The following is a 13,630-nucleotide window of genomic DNA, read 5'->3' as shown; positions in this document are numbered from 1 at the left end:
GGGAGAACTTGCACAATTGGTGGCTGACTAAATACTTTTTTGCCCGATATATATATATATATAGCAAAAAATTTGCAGATGGCACTCACAAGATTATACGAAGTCTGCACGGCGGCAGCAATGATAGAACAAAAAGAATCAACACAGGCTTGTGTGTCAACGTTTTGGGCAAAGCCCTTTATCAAGACATGAAGAATAGCAAACAGAGTACTTACATTTATAGTAGACAGTGGGGGCAGAGGACACCTCGTGCAGAAATCACCAGCACGGCCCGGGCGGGTGTGGAGTGACGTCATCTGGCGCACTCAAACGGGGAAAGCGGGGTCACCGGGGGCGTGCCACATTAACCCAAAGGGTGGCTGCTAGGCAACCGTGGACGCTAAATAGCGCTGAGTAGTAATGTGTAAATGACGGCAAGTAGCCGTGTGAAGGAAGACGGGCGCACAGGGAAGCCCGCCGGCCAAAACATGTGCCTTGCAGTCATAGGGGTTATAAGTGTAGGTGTCCTGTTCAAAGTTTCTTGCTAAATAAAGTAAATACATTGGGGCAGTACGGATGGTGTAATGGTTAGCATTGCTGCCTCACAGCGCTGAGGTCATGGGTTCAATTCCCACCATGGCTCTAACTGTGCAGCGTTTGTATATTCTCCCTGAACTTGCGTGGGTTTCCTCCCACAATCCAAAAATATACAAAAATATGGTAGGGCAATTGGCTCCAAAACTAAATTAACACTAGAATGTCTGTGTGCGTGTATATGTGGTAGGGAAGGAGGCACAAATCTGGGTAGGGGTACAGAAAAATATCTACTGCTTTGAAGGTCCCAATGAGCACAGTGGCCTCCATCATCCATAAATGGAAAAAGTTCAGAACCACCAAGACTCTTCCTAGAACTGGCCGGCCATCTAAAGTGTGATTGGGGGAGAAGGGCCCTAGTCAGATAGGTGACCCATTGGGTTACAATGTCAGAGCCACAGCATTCATTTGTGGAGAAAGGAGAACATTCCAGAAGGCAGAAGGCAGTACCTAGTACTACTAGGGGTACTAGTAACTAGTACCCCATAGCAAAATCTTTAAAGGGGCCCGTCCCCCATTGTCACTACAATACCCCTTATTTATGTAATTCAGCTCGCTGTGAAGAACGATGGGAACAAGCTCCTGGGGCTATTCAAATCAGTGCACTGTTAAGTTGGAGAATTCCAGTACTCGTGGGTGTACCAGTATTGTCCGACTAAAGTGCTCTGCTGCGATGCTGTTTGTGCCGCACTAGGCACAAAACAGCATTACCGAGATACAATAGTTTTGTGGGAGTTTTGTTTGCACCCCTCCTAGGATGCAAGCAGAAACCCACTAGTTGGACTTAGCAATGTGCTTATTTGAATTGGCCCTGGGAGCTCTCTCATGGCGCTCACAGTGCGATAAAGTGAATCGACCCCCAAAGAGTGTCAGAGAGAGGAGCATGTAAGAGAGAGAGAGAGAGATGTGGCTAAGAAAAGAAGGGGGGGGGGGGGGGGCTTCATGGAAAAAAAGTGATAGAGGGTGTAAGAGAGAAAGGGGGAGGAGCAAGATATAGGGCCTTATTTGGTTCATTCTTTCTGACAAAATCCTTCTTAGATGGGCAAAACCATGTGCACTGCAGGTGGGGCAGGTGTTACTTGTGCAGAGAGAATTAGATTTGGGTGGGGTTTTACTTCAAAGTGAGATCTATATTGCAGTGTAAAAATAAAGCAGTCAGTATTTTCCCTGCACAGAAACAAAATTACTCACCCAAATCTAATTCTCTCTGCACATGTTACATCTGCCCCCCCCCCCTGCAGTGCACATGGTTTTGTCCATCTAAGAAGGATTTTGTCAGAAAGAATGAACCAAAATAAGGCCCTTAGAGAGATGTGAGCTGGAGGGAAAGAGAAAGAGGGAAGGAAGAGAGTGAGAGAGGGTGAGAGACGTAGTGAGACAGGATGTCTGAGAGACGTAGTGAGAGAGCATGTTGGGGAGAGAGGGGTAGGGAGATGGTGGCAGTTAGTGAGAGAGGTGCCATGGAGAGAAAGGGAGTGAGAGACGGTGTCAAACAGACAAAGGGTGCCAAGGAAAGGGGGAGAGATGGAGTGAGAGAGGGTATTGGTGAGAGAAAGTGGGAGAGAAGTAGAGGACAAAAGGGGGGAGGGATTAGAGGATGCCAGGGAGGTTATAGGAGAGGAGGGGAGGATGGAGAAGAGGGGATTGAAAGCTTGTGACAGCCATGACTTTGTCCCTCCTTATCCCCCCACACCTCCCCCAAGTACAGGGGGGGGGTGACTGTGTATCTGTGTGTACCTCGCATTACAAGCAGGCAGTGCAGGGAATCATGGATCCTTCTCACTGTTGCTAGAGTGCAGGACTTCCTTTCACTGGTTTTATTTTCTGCGTACCGCACCGGGTCTTCCTCTTCCTGGCGCAGACTTTCCTGCTCCCACTCATTATGCCTCCTTCGCCCCAGTGCAGTGTGCTGCTCATGCACCGGGTATTCCTCTCCCGGACGCACTGTCTCCTCCTGCTTCTGCTCCCCACACCGGGTCTTTCTCTCCCCGGCACGGCCTTTCCTGCTCCAAGTCCCGCACACCACGCCTCCTCTTAGTGCAGTGTCCGTCTCCTGATGCTGCTCATGCGCTGGGGTTTGCTCTCCTGTCCCCGTCGTGTTGTCTCCTGCTCCGTCCAGCTCACAGCACCTCCCTCTCCATGGCGCAGTCACCTGGTGCGGCTCACCACGCTGGGACTTCCTCTCCCCCGTGCCGACACGCTATTTCCTCTGTTGCTCACGTTAAATGCACAGCTGGGGGAAAATAATCAAAAGGGTGCAGGGGATTAAGAAAAGAGGATGGTGGAGCTCTGAATTTATCAATAACACACTATGATCAATTGGGTATTACATTAAAATAAACATGAATTTAATATAAGATATATATAATAATCTAAACAATACAAAGTTGATAAAAATATGCACAAAGATAAAAATAAGTCGCTACGGACAATGAAAGTTTGATTATTACTACTTGTTCCTAGTAGTGATCCCTTATAATGATATTGCCAGATCTCCCCTTTTGTAATCCAAGTGACTGGTATTGTGGGTATCTAGGAACAAGTAGTAATATTCAAACTTTCATTGTCCGTAGCTACTTATTTTTATCTTTGTGCATATTTGTTTCAACTTTGTATTGTTTAGATTATTGCCCGGTGTGAGCAGCTAGCTTTACATCCCGTCCTATAAGCGCCTGTATTGTTCATCTAGGTGAACAAACCTTTTCCACAACGGGTGCAGGGGATTGCCTTGGGGGCCCCCATAGCAATTGCATCCCCTACACCCTCCATAGTTACGCTACTGCCAGAAGGACAACCATCTCTGCAGCAATCCACCAATCCGGCCTGTATGGTAGAGTGGCCAGACAGAAGCCACTCCTTAGTAAAAAGCACATGGCAGCCTGTCTGGACTTTGCCACAATGCACCTGAAGGACTCTGACCATAGAATTTTGTTCCTCATGGTGTTAGATTTCACCAAAGATCGAACTCTTTGGCTTGAATGCCAGGCGACATGTTTGGAGGACACCAGGCTTGTGGCCTCATATTCAAAAGACTTGAGGCTGTAATTGCTGTCAAAGGTGCATCAACAAAGTATTGAGCAAAAGGCTGTGAATACTTATATACTTGTGACCTATTCATTTTTTTTATTTTTTAATAAATGTGCAAAAATCTCCAAATTAAACTTTTTTTCATGTCGTCATTATGGGGAATTGTGTATAGAATTTTATCGGATTTTTTTTTTATTTTGTTCCGTTTTTAAATAAGGTAGAAAAAGTGAAGCGCTGTGAATACTTTCCGGGTGCACTGTAATCTTGCATTATAATTTGTCATCTAGCAGTACTGCATTAGTTAGTTGAGGCCAGGATTTTTGAGTCTGCAACTATTAAAGAGGCGACCCCATTGTACAAGGAGTATAAGCAGTAAAAGTGTGAGCCAGGTGATCACAAACATTAACACCTACAACTGTTGACACCAAGTTGGTTACAGTCACAGTTGGCTTGTGTATGGCTCTGCCATTATGCTGTAGTTTTCATTGACTGCTGGGAATCGCTACAGAGTTTTAAATTCTATATATTGATTCTGCCATTTTTTGCATTATGCTTGAAATATGTTTTGGAGTGTATTTTGTGATCTTGATAAATATTTCCATATAATCTAAAACATTGATTTCAGTTTGAAAAAATGAGTATTTATATGTACAGGTAACCTGAATGATGTAAGTGGCTTATCAGAATAGATTTTGAGAAGATCAGACATTGCCAAGACTTCACAAGCAAAGTAGCGGTAATAGAAGATTATCTTTATGTAGCAATTTACAATTTAATTCAGTCATAAGCCTTTGTATAACCAATTCATTTTGAGATTACTTCTAATCACATCCAGACAGTATACCTTTTGCACTGTAGCAGTGAGCCATGCATACCATGCATATATGTAGTAATTGTCATCAGTGACAGAAGTGCAGCAAGAAGTCAGTGTTAATAGGGATAATACTATGTATAACTGTTTATATATATATATACACATGTTTATTCTCAATATCAAAAATAAGTAAGATACTAGAGTTCGCCAATGAAAAGCCCTAGAGAGTAACAGCATTATTATATCTGTGCACTGTTTTGCTTCGGTCAGCTGGTGCGGCAATAACATCTTACTCATTGCAATTAACTTATCAGGTCAACTCAGATCAAAACCTACTCTTGGGACAATGCTCAGGTTTTACTGGTCGGTAACAAATGCGACATGGAAGATGAACGGGTAGTGTCATCAGACCGAGGAAGACAGCTGGCAGAGCACTTAGGTAAGATAACGAACTTAAAAGACTGCACCTGGGTAGAGTCCTATACGAATTACCAATTGCATATTTATCATTGTATATTTTATTTGGTCTGTTGTTGCATGCAGGCTGGTGTTACTGTTCGGTACCCTAGACAAATGAATAGGTTTGCCTATCTTTACAGATCCTAAAGACACTGGATAAGATGACATTATCTAACAATGTTTTTGTGTGACCTGATTCTTCACTCTTGCAGTGCCAACCAATGGCATGAAGGAGTAGCAACCAGCAGTTTCTTACTGGTTAGTCTCCTCCATGTCTGTGTTATACCGGGACTGTGGTACTTAGCTATAATGTCAAAGCTAAGCACCACACTTCAAGTCCCAGGAAGAGACTCCGCAGCTCACTCCAGGCACCTTTCAGGGTAAGCAACATAGATAGGGGTGCAATTCAAAGGAGGGGACACCCTCACATCATAGTCTATGTTCATGTTATTATTCACATTAGTTTTACAACTTATGAAAGCTTTTGTCTTTGTACCAATACTGTAGTTGGTCTGCCTACTGTATTTGCAACTTATGTAGAACTAACCCTTAAATATTAAATACACCAAGCAAAAGAATTATAGGTTTAGGTTCAATTTGACTGAAACAACTATTCAGTCCAACTGTGTCCCTAAATGGAAGTAGGTCTAATGCTGGGGTAGCCAACTCCAGTCCTCGAGAGCTATCAGTTAATGTTTACCAGATCTCCTCACAGAATCACAAGTGAAGTAATTCGCTCCGTCTGTGGATCTTTTAATATGTGTTAGTGAGTAATGAGTGCACCTGTGCAGCAGCTAGGTTGTCTGGAAAACGTGAACTGTTGGTAGCTCTCGAGGACTGGAGTTGGCTACCACTGGTGTAATGTTTCAGAACTCACTGAACACAGAACTACAGCGGATGTTGGAGAGTTGGGTAGTATTCTAACATTGTATTACTATACTGCAGGTTTTGAATTCTTTGAAGCCAGCGCGAAAGACAACATTAACGTGAAGCAGACATTTGAACGTTTGGTGGACATAATCTGTGAAAAGATGTCAGAGAGTTTGGACACAGCTGATCCTGCTGTTACTGGAGTCAAACAAGGACCCCAGCTCACTGACCAGCAGGCTCCACCACACCAGGACTGTGCCTGCTAAAGAACATGCCTTCCCCTTGTACACGTACACACACACAACACAGCATTCCGCACCCTATCCCTTATGCCTGTATAGTGGTGACCTCACCCTCACTTACCTTGAAACCTGCATATCATTCGAAGATGACTTTGTCTGTTACAACCTTTTTAGTTAGGATCTATGTAGCAAAGCGAGCGTTTAAATTGCGTGGTTGAATAAAAAAATAGTTTCAAAATAAAATTATATATAAATAAATATATATATATATATATATCTATCTATAGAGAGAAAGTTTAACAAAGTTGAGTGGGTATAGCCAGTGATGAAATGATTGAAGAAACCCAATCTTAGTACAGTAGTTCTCCAATGCAAACATTTACAGTAACATACACAGGAGTTTTTAAAGAAGATTATTCATTGCACAAATCGGTGGAAAAAGCTAACGGCACTTGCTCTGTACTAAAATTTTGTTTCTTTTTGTTTCGTTTTTTCAACCATTTCTATGGCAAAACCCATCAGAGAACCCTATAAATGTGTTCGCATGAAACTTGAATGTTCTATCAGTTCACCCAGAATAGCTTTTTTGTGTGTGTGTGTGCATACAAACACTTCCATATCGTAAATCTCTCACCACTCCTTTTTATGTTAAGAATATTTATATCTCTATATATATATAATTTATTTATTATACTTCTGTTTTCCTGTGTCTGAATCTGCAATACATATGTGAGAATTTATCTTCCTATTTTAAAGGAGTGTCCAGTTCTAGGTTCCCGCCACAAGGAGGCAGCTGCTTATAGAGGAGTTCTGTGGCCAGTAATAGTCCTTTTAATGTCCTGATTTTAGGCAGTGATAAAATTATCCTTTAAATAAATGTTCTAGTTCTATTTAATTTTTCGATCTATTAGAGTATATAATCACATAAATATATAGCAAATTGTATGTTAAATATTATAGGCTTTTTAAATCTGCATCTGAGTGCTGTGAATTTCCTCTGCGATTTTGTTGATGTAGTTAAATAGAAAAAGTGAAGAGGATAATTTTTGTTTTAATAATTGTATTTCTAAGAAGAGTCAGCTCTTTAGAAAACCTCTTTAAAGGTGCAACACCTCCCATTTTTTTTTTGTTTTGTTTTAAAATAGTTTTTCCATACACAACATTCAGTGAAATAAGCAAGAGCAGACGAATGTTACCGTATACAACTGCCAGTATCACTGCAGAGATTTCAAAGGAACTTATCAGACTGGCTGAGTAATAAGAACAGTGTATGCCAAAATGTACGTTTTTTTTTTTTTTTTTTGCTTTTTAAATATATTTTACTTTCTCTAGAGAATCAGATTTTCCTATTCAAGCTCATTGTATTATTATGTTTTAAATGATGGAAAATAATTGAGGGACGAGTGAAGTATGATACATTTGTTGGCAATACTCTTGCAGCACTTTAATGGGGTAATTGGGGAGGGATACAGTCATTAGGTTGACCCTAATGAAGGTTGACATGCATTAGATTGATATGGCTTAGGACTTAGGTCGACAGGGTTGGAAGGTCGACATCAGTTTTTCACCTTTTTGAGCTGACGTGCCGACAGTTGGTATCCATACCTTACCATCCACTACAGCATTGTGGGAGAATAAAATAGTGCAGAAGCATGGTACACTTAGACTGTGTCCCTGTGGAAATAAAACTCATGTTGACCCTCCCATTGTCAACCTTCTGACCGTTGACCTTAGCCATGTCAACCTATTTTAGGTTTTGACCTAAGCCATGTTGACTTTCAATGGTTGACCTAATGCATGTCGACCATCATGCAGTCGACCCTATGACCCATACCCATGGGGGCTTCAGGCATCACACTACAACAAAAACAATTGTGTGGGATTGGCTGGGAAGATACAAGCATTTGTTGCACCTTTAACAGAAGTGGTTTACTTGATTTTTCCAAGTTAAGAATAAAAGTCTTCAGTCTGCTGTAAATCTCATTTATTATAATGTTGTGTCCATTAACTGGAGTGGCATTATTTGTATTAAGCTATTTATAGTTGTAACTGTCTAGGGGACTGCAGAACGTCCGAGTGCTCCCGGTAGGAGAGTACCCAGCCCTGATCCCACCATTTCCGTGTGAAGGGATTTGCACAATCACACGGTGGAGGGACCTGTTTATGCAAATTGCATCACTATTTTTTATTAGCTTTTTTTTCTGTGATATTTTCCTTAATTTATTACAACGGCAAACTGTAAGATGCTTAACACCACAAATTGAACATTTGTTATGATTAATTAGGTTATTTTAATGAATCACCAAACCATAATAAGTGATTATAGTATGTTTATTTCTGTACAAATATACAGGCTGGAGAATAAAGGAAAAAATAATACCCTTTCATACCAAAATGCTGGGTTCAGCTCAGATCACTGAACACTGGTTTCCAGCCATGTCAATACAGCTACAGTGTAAACCCTTTCACACTGCAGACTGGAAATGGGTTATGGCCGAGGCTTCTCCTCTGCTAGTGCTTGGAGATAACATCCACTCCAAGCCCCTTCCGACATAGGTGTTAACAAGACTCAAGTTAGATGATGCCTGGTACCCATTCACACTGCCTTGTAATAACCCAAGTCCTTCCAGCAGAGGCGTAACTATAGCACCGCAGCCCCCGCGACCGCGGGGGGGGCGCTATGCATGTGCGGGCGCCGGGGGCTGCAGTGCTATAGTTACGTTACACCCCGACGCACCATCCCCAGTCTTTACCTGTGCAGGTGGGGGGGACGCTGCGAGGCGGCTGGGGGGACGGACGCTGCGGGGGACACAGCTGCGGCAATTACTTACAGCTGAGCCGGGCAGGGGGAGCCGGGAGCTGTCTGTACTGAAGAAGAAAAAAAAAGCCCATACAATGAATGGGCAGCCTGTGATTGGCTGCTGAGCGCTCTCTCAGCCAATTGCTGACTGGCTGAGAGAGCGCTCAGCCAATCACAGGCTGCCGATTTCATTGTATGGGCTTTTTTTTTTCTCCTTACGTACTGACAGTGACAGCTCCCGGCTCCCCCTGCCCGGCTCAGCTGTAAGTAATTGCCGCCTCTGTGTCCCCCGCAGCGTCCGTCCCCTCAGCCGCCTCGCAGCGTCCCCCCCCCCACCTGCATTCTGCATTGACGGCTACCTGGGGGAGCGGCAGGCGGGGGATGGGGCGGAGGGGCGGGTGAGTGGCTGGGCGCCCTCCCTTTAACGGCGGGGGGGCGCCCAAAATGTAGTTACGCCACTGCCTTCCAGGGAACAACCCTGCTCGCTACCTACATTTTGAGTCACCGATCAATTGATCTGGGTTATTTTTCAAGGACCCTTTCACACCGTGTCATGACCCAGGTTATTGTGGTGTTGTGAAAGGGGTATAAATGTCAGTTTCAGCGTAAAATTTAAGACTGAAGTATACAAACACACAGTAGGTCAGACCTGGTCAGTTTGTGGCTCTCCAGCTGCTGTGAAAGTACCAACAAGTATGCCACAATATTGCTATTAGGGAAGGCGAAAACTGTGGAAGAGCTTTCTGGGAAGTGCAGCTATAGAGCCACAGGTTGCCTATACCTGCACTAGTGTAAGGCAAGTGATCAAAATATAAAAGAAAATGAACTCCATCAGGTAAGGTTCAATTGTCCAAATATCACAAGAGTGACATTTATGGATAAATTGGTGCTGCTCAGCTAAATACAAAGTATAGGATCATAACAATTAAGCACTACATTTATAAACCATATACTTTGTGCATTTCCCAGTGCATAAAGGAACTGATTTTGATTCACTTAAACTATGTGCACTGCAGGTGGGGCTGATTTAACATTAGATTTGGGTGAGTTATTTTGTTTCTGTGCAGGGTAAATACTGGCTGCTTTATTTTTACACTGCAATATAGATATCCGTTTTAATTACAAACCCCACCTAAATCTAACTCACTCTGCACATGTTACATCAGCCCCCATGCAGTGCATATGGTTTTGTCCATTAAAGAAGGAGTTTGGGCCTGATTCTGGTTCCCTTGCAAAAGCAAAGTGTATAATCCACTGTACATTGAGCACCATATTCTTATACGCTATATAACAAAAGTGACTGGACACCCTTGAGCAAATGACATGGTGTGCTAGGCTGACCAACTCATCCCTTTAATCCGGGACACATATTAATTACACAGGTTCTGTGGCTGGCTTTCACCTGGTTTTAAACGGCCACACCTCAAGACTCCATTTCACCTGGTTTTAAACTGCCACAGAACCTGTGTAATTAATATGTGTCCCGGATTAAAGGGATGAGTTGGTAACCCTATGGTGTGCTCCTGCAGAAGTCATGTGAAGGTCGAAAACTTTTCATATCAGATGGACTTGTTTGGCATTTGCGTCCAATGCAAGAGTGTACAGTACCTACAGTAAAGCATGGAGGTGGGGGTATTATGCTGTGGGCTGTCACAGAAAACTAGTCATCTCAGAGTACAGAGTTTAACACCATTAAATCTCTGGGACAGATTGGGGTTTCTGGTGCGTTCTAAGTGAACTCAACCTTCTGCAAAACATACTGCTTGCTGTTGTCCAGCAACTTTTGGACAGTTTGCCAAGAAGGGTGTCTGCACTAAACATTGCACATGGAGGCCCTACAAAGTACTGATGTCAATAAAATCTTGATGATCTCTTTGCGGTCCGTGTCCAATTACTTTTGTCCACGTAGTGTACAAGATACACTAAACATTGCTACATTTTATAGCAACACAACAAAATATACGAACACATTTATTGCATTTTGTGTTTGATGTCCTCTCCTCGGAAATCTTTCTAATTGGTAAAACAAATTTGCAAACTGGAAATTTACCGGCATTTAAGGCCTACACATTACTGCAGACCTGGTTTTGTTCTATACACCCATGCCCAGTATGGTTTGGTTGATCTATTGTTTCCTCACCATCGCCGGTGTATTTTTATATTTTTGTGAGTGTTCTTGTATTTGGAAGCAACTTGCTATATAGACAAATGTGGTTATGTAGTATCAGATTGGTTGCTAGGGGGCAACATCTCTCTTAAAAATGTACACTTTAGTAAATTCACCTCCAAGAGTCGACAAAAGATATATAGAGAGAGAGTGTCGAAATATGTATTCCTCAGCAATGATATTGTTACCTAGATTACACCATGTGCCTGATTCAAGAGAGGATGCAGCGGGCTCAACATTGGGATGGCCATTTGATCATCTGTGCACCTCTATGATTGCTCAGAAAGTCCAGCAGCTGTGTCTGTGTCCGGTGGCATGCCTCTTTTTTAATTGGTGCTGCTTAATTGAAACTGCATGCACAATAAAGAAACCTGAGATCTAATTTAGTGCCCTCCTTGTGACTCAAGGATAACCACTGATGGTGCTGGTTGGAGGAAGTTGCATTCAGGATTGAAAAGTGATGATCGAGAAAAATACATGTTAGGAAATGCGTAAGAAAATGCATTGTTTTATGCTCTTTGAAGTACTGTAGGCATTACAGATGCAAACAAAAGCTTTTCAATAGGGGGATATATAGATGTTTTAAATAGGATGCTATTTATTTCCTTACACCAGGGGTGGGGAACCTTAGGCCTGGGGGAAATTATCGCAAGAGGTAGGTAGTTCTTGCGAGATTCCACTTAATCAACAACAGCCGGAGACTGTCTGACCTATTCAGTTGCAGCCGCCGGAGCGTGGGATGGCTGCAGCAGGACAATTTGTAAGAGAAATTTTTACATATGGCCCCTGAAGGATTTTTTCCCCATATAAATGGCCCTTGGCGCAAAAAAGGTTCCCCACCCCTGCCTTACACAGACAAGCCCCACTCATCCTGTGCACTTCCTACGAGGTCATCTTATTTGAGCCAAAGATCACAGTAGAATCATGTGCCCATGCTTTGCAGGTGAGTACTGGGCAAGAGAACCAGAAGTATTGGCAGGCTACCCTTCACCCTGAAAGACCAGTGGTTCTCAACCTCGGTACCACACAGTTCATGTTTTCCAGGTCACCTATGCATTTTTAAAACGTGACAGTTGGTAATACAGAGGGCAGCTGCTGGTGACCTAGAAATCCTGCACTGTGTGGGGGTCCTGAGGACCGGGGTTGAGAACCACTGGTCCAGACCATTCCAGCAACATGTCTCTTAAGCCTTGTACACATGGCGTGATTATTATTGCTGGCGAAATGGTCGCTGAGCATCTTTTTTTTGTGTGCATTGTGGGCGGTAAATCGCAAGGCGCACACTCCCGCAGCCAGCCGTTAATGGTGGGTGGTTGCAGGAGCATGCTCCTGCGATGTTGACTTTTCAGTACTGATGTGTCAGTCGCTGGGGCAATCAGTGCACAGTGCGATATGGTCGCTGAGCGATAGTACACTGAACAATAATAAGCCAAAATTGCTCAGCGACCATATTGCACCATGTGTACACACCTTTAGCCTTTTTACATCACATCATGTATTTATTTATTTTATTTTTTGGCAGGTGTTAAAGTTTGCAATCCCAGGTCAGGTGTTTTCACATTAAATCCAGGTCACCCATTATACAGAGGGCAACCTGGGTTTAATTCTTCGGTGCTTTTACACCGCATCTAGACCAGGGTCCATACATCACCAACCCGGGCGCGATGTAGAAGGGGTATCTAAAGCTGGCTGATGGGAGACTCCCAGGACCAACCCAGCACCTGTTTCTTCACTGCTCTGAATAGCTTGAATGTTACCTAAGCAAGGAACACATTGATCTCAAGTGTTTGGTATCCCTCATGGCACCTGTGTAGCTAAAACAACCCACTTGCTCCCTACAACACTAGAGGTGCCCACACACAAATAGATATCAGATCCAATCATGGCCACAAATAGATTGATTCAGTAAATGATCGGGGAGGAGATGCTGGTGCCAGGACTTGGCCACATCGTTCATCATGCCTATGTGACTATGTGATAATGATGTGGCCGTGATTCTGCTTGATGGGTCGTTCACCTTTTCCGCCTGCTGAAGGAGTCAGCAGACTCGATAATAACCCCTGGGCACCGGCATAGGATCGTCATCAAGCCCACACAAGGTATGTTTTTAAACAATTGGTCATTCCAAGCAGTCGGAAACGCCATATCGTTTAAAAAAAATCTTACTGCTTGTGGGCACCTCAAGGTTTAAGTCCAGTCAGCACAGGCATTTTACTAAAACAAATCATTTTTGTACGTTCATTTATTGATTACTATTATTTATAGGGTTGCAAAGTAATAGTGTGTACACATAGTGAGACTTTTCCTTCAATTTTGACTATATAGTTCAAATCGACAAATGGTTTTTTTGCAACATTCCATGCAGATTCGATATCGATGCGTGCTCCTGTGAAGTGTAAATCGAATAGAAAAATAGACTTGCCACTCAAGACTACAAGTATAAATCTATAGCCAAAAAGTGAAAATTGAAAAGCAGTACAGAAATCGAATCAAAAACCAGGTCTCACCGTGTGTACACACCATAAGAATGATTTACATTTTTTTACATTTTTTTTTTTTCTATCAATCAACAAAATGCAAATTGAGAAACAGTAGATCACTCTGCAGGGAGGTTTTGCCAAACAACTTGCAGAACTAACCACAGCTCTTTTGGTCATTCCATGAAAATGTCCTTTTCA

The 13,630-nt window shown here is 42.9% G+C and overlaps 1 protein-coding gene across 1 annotated transcript in view; it reads left to right on the top strand.

The window, feature by feature from the left end:
• Positions 1-7,963, top strand: part of RAB3A (RAB3A, member RAS oncogene family) — a 62,156-nt gene extending 54,193 nt beyond the window's left edge. The window contains exons 4-5 of the mRNA XM_083179231.1: positions 4,729-4,853; positions 5,819-7,963. Coding sequence (XP_083035357.1) covers positions 4,729-4,853; positions 5,819-6,009 — 316 coding nt within the window. The 3' untranslated portion in view covers positions 6,010-7,963. The remainder of the gene's footprint in view (positions 1-4,728; positions 4,854-5,818) is intronic.
• Positions 7,964-13,630: the final 5,667 nt, after the last annotated feature.

Source organism: Crinia signifera, chromosome 1 (assembly GCF_055691185.1).
Source record: "Crinia signifera chromosome 1, ASM5569118v1, whole genome shotgun sequence".
In the NCBI taxonomy this organism is placed as follows: domain Eukaryota; kingdom Metazoa; phylum Chordata; class Amphibia; order Anura; family Myobatrachidae; genus Crinia; species Crinia signifera.
The sequence above is the reverse complement of the archived record's forward strand: the minus strand, read 5'-3'. Positions and strand labels throughout refer to the sequence as shown.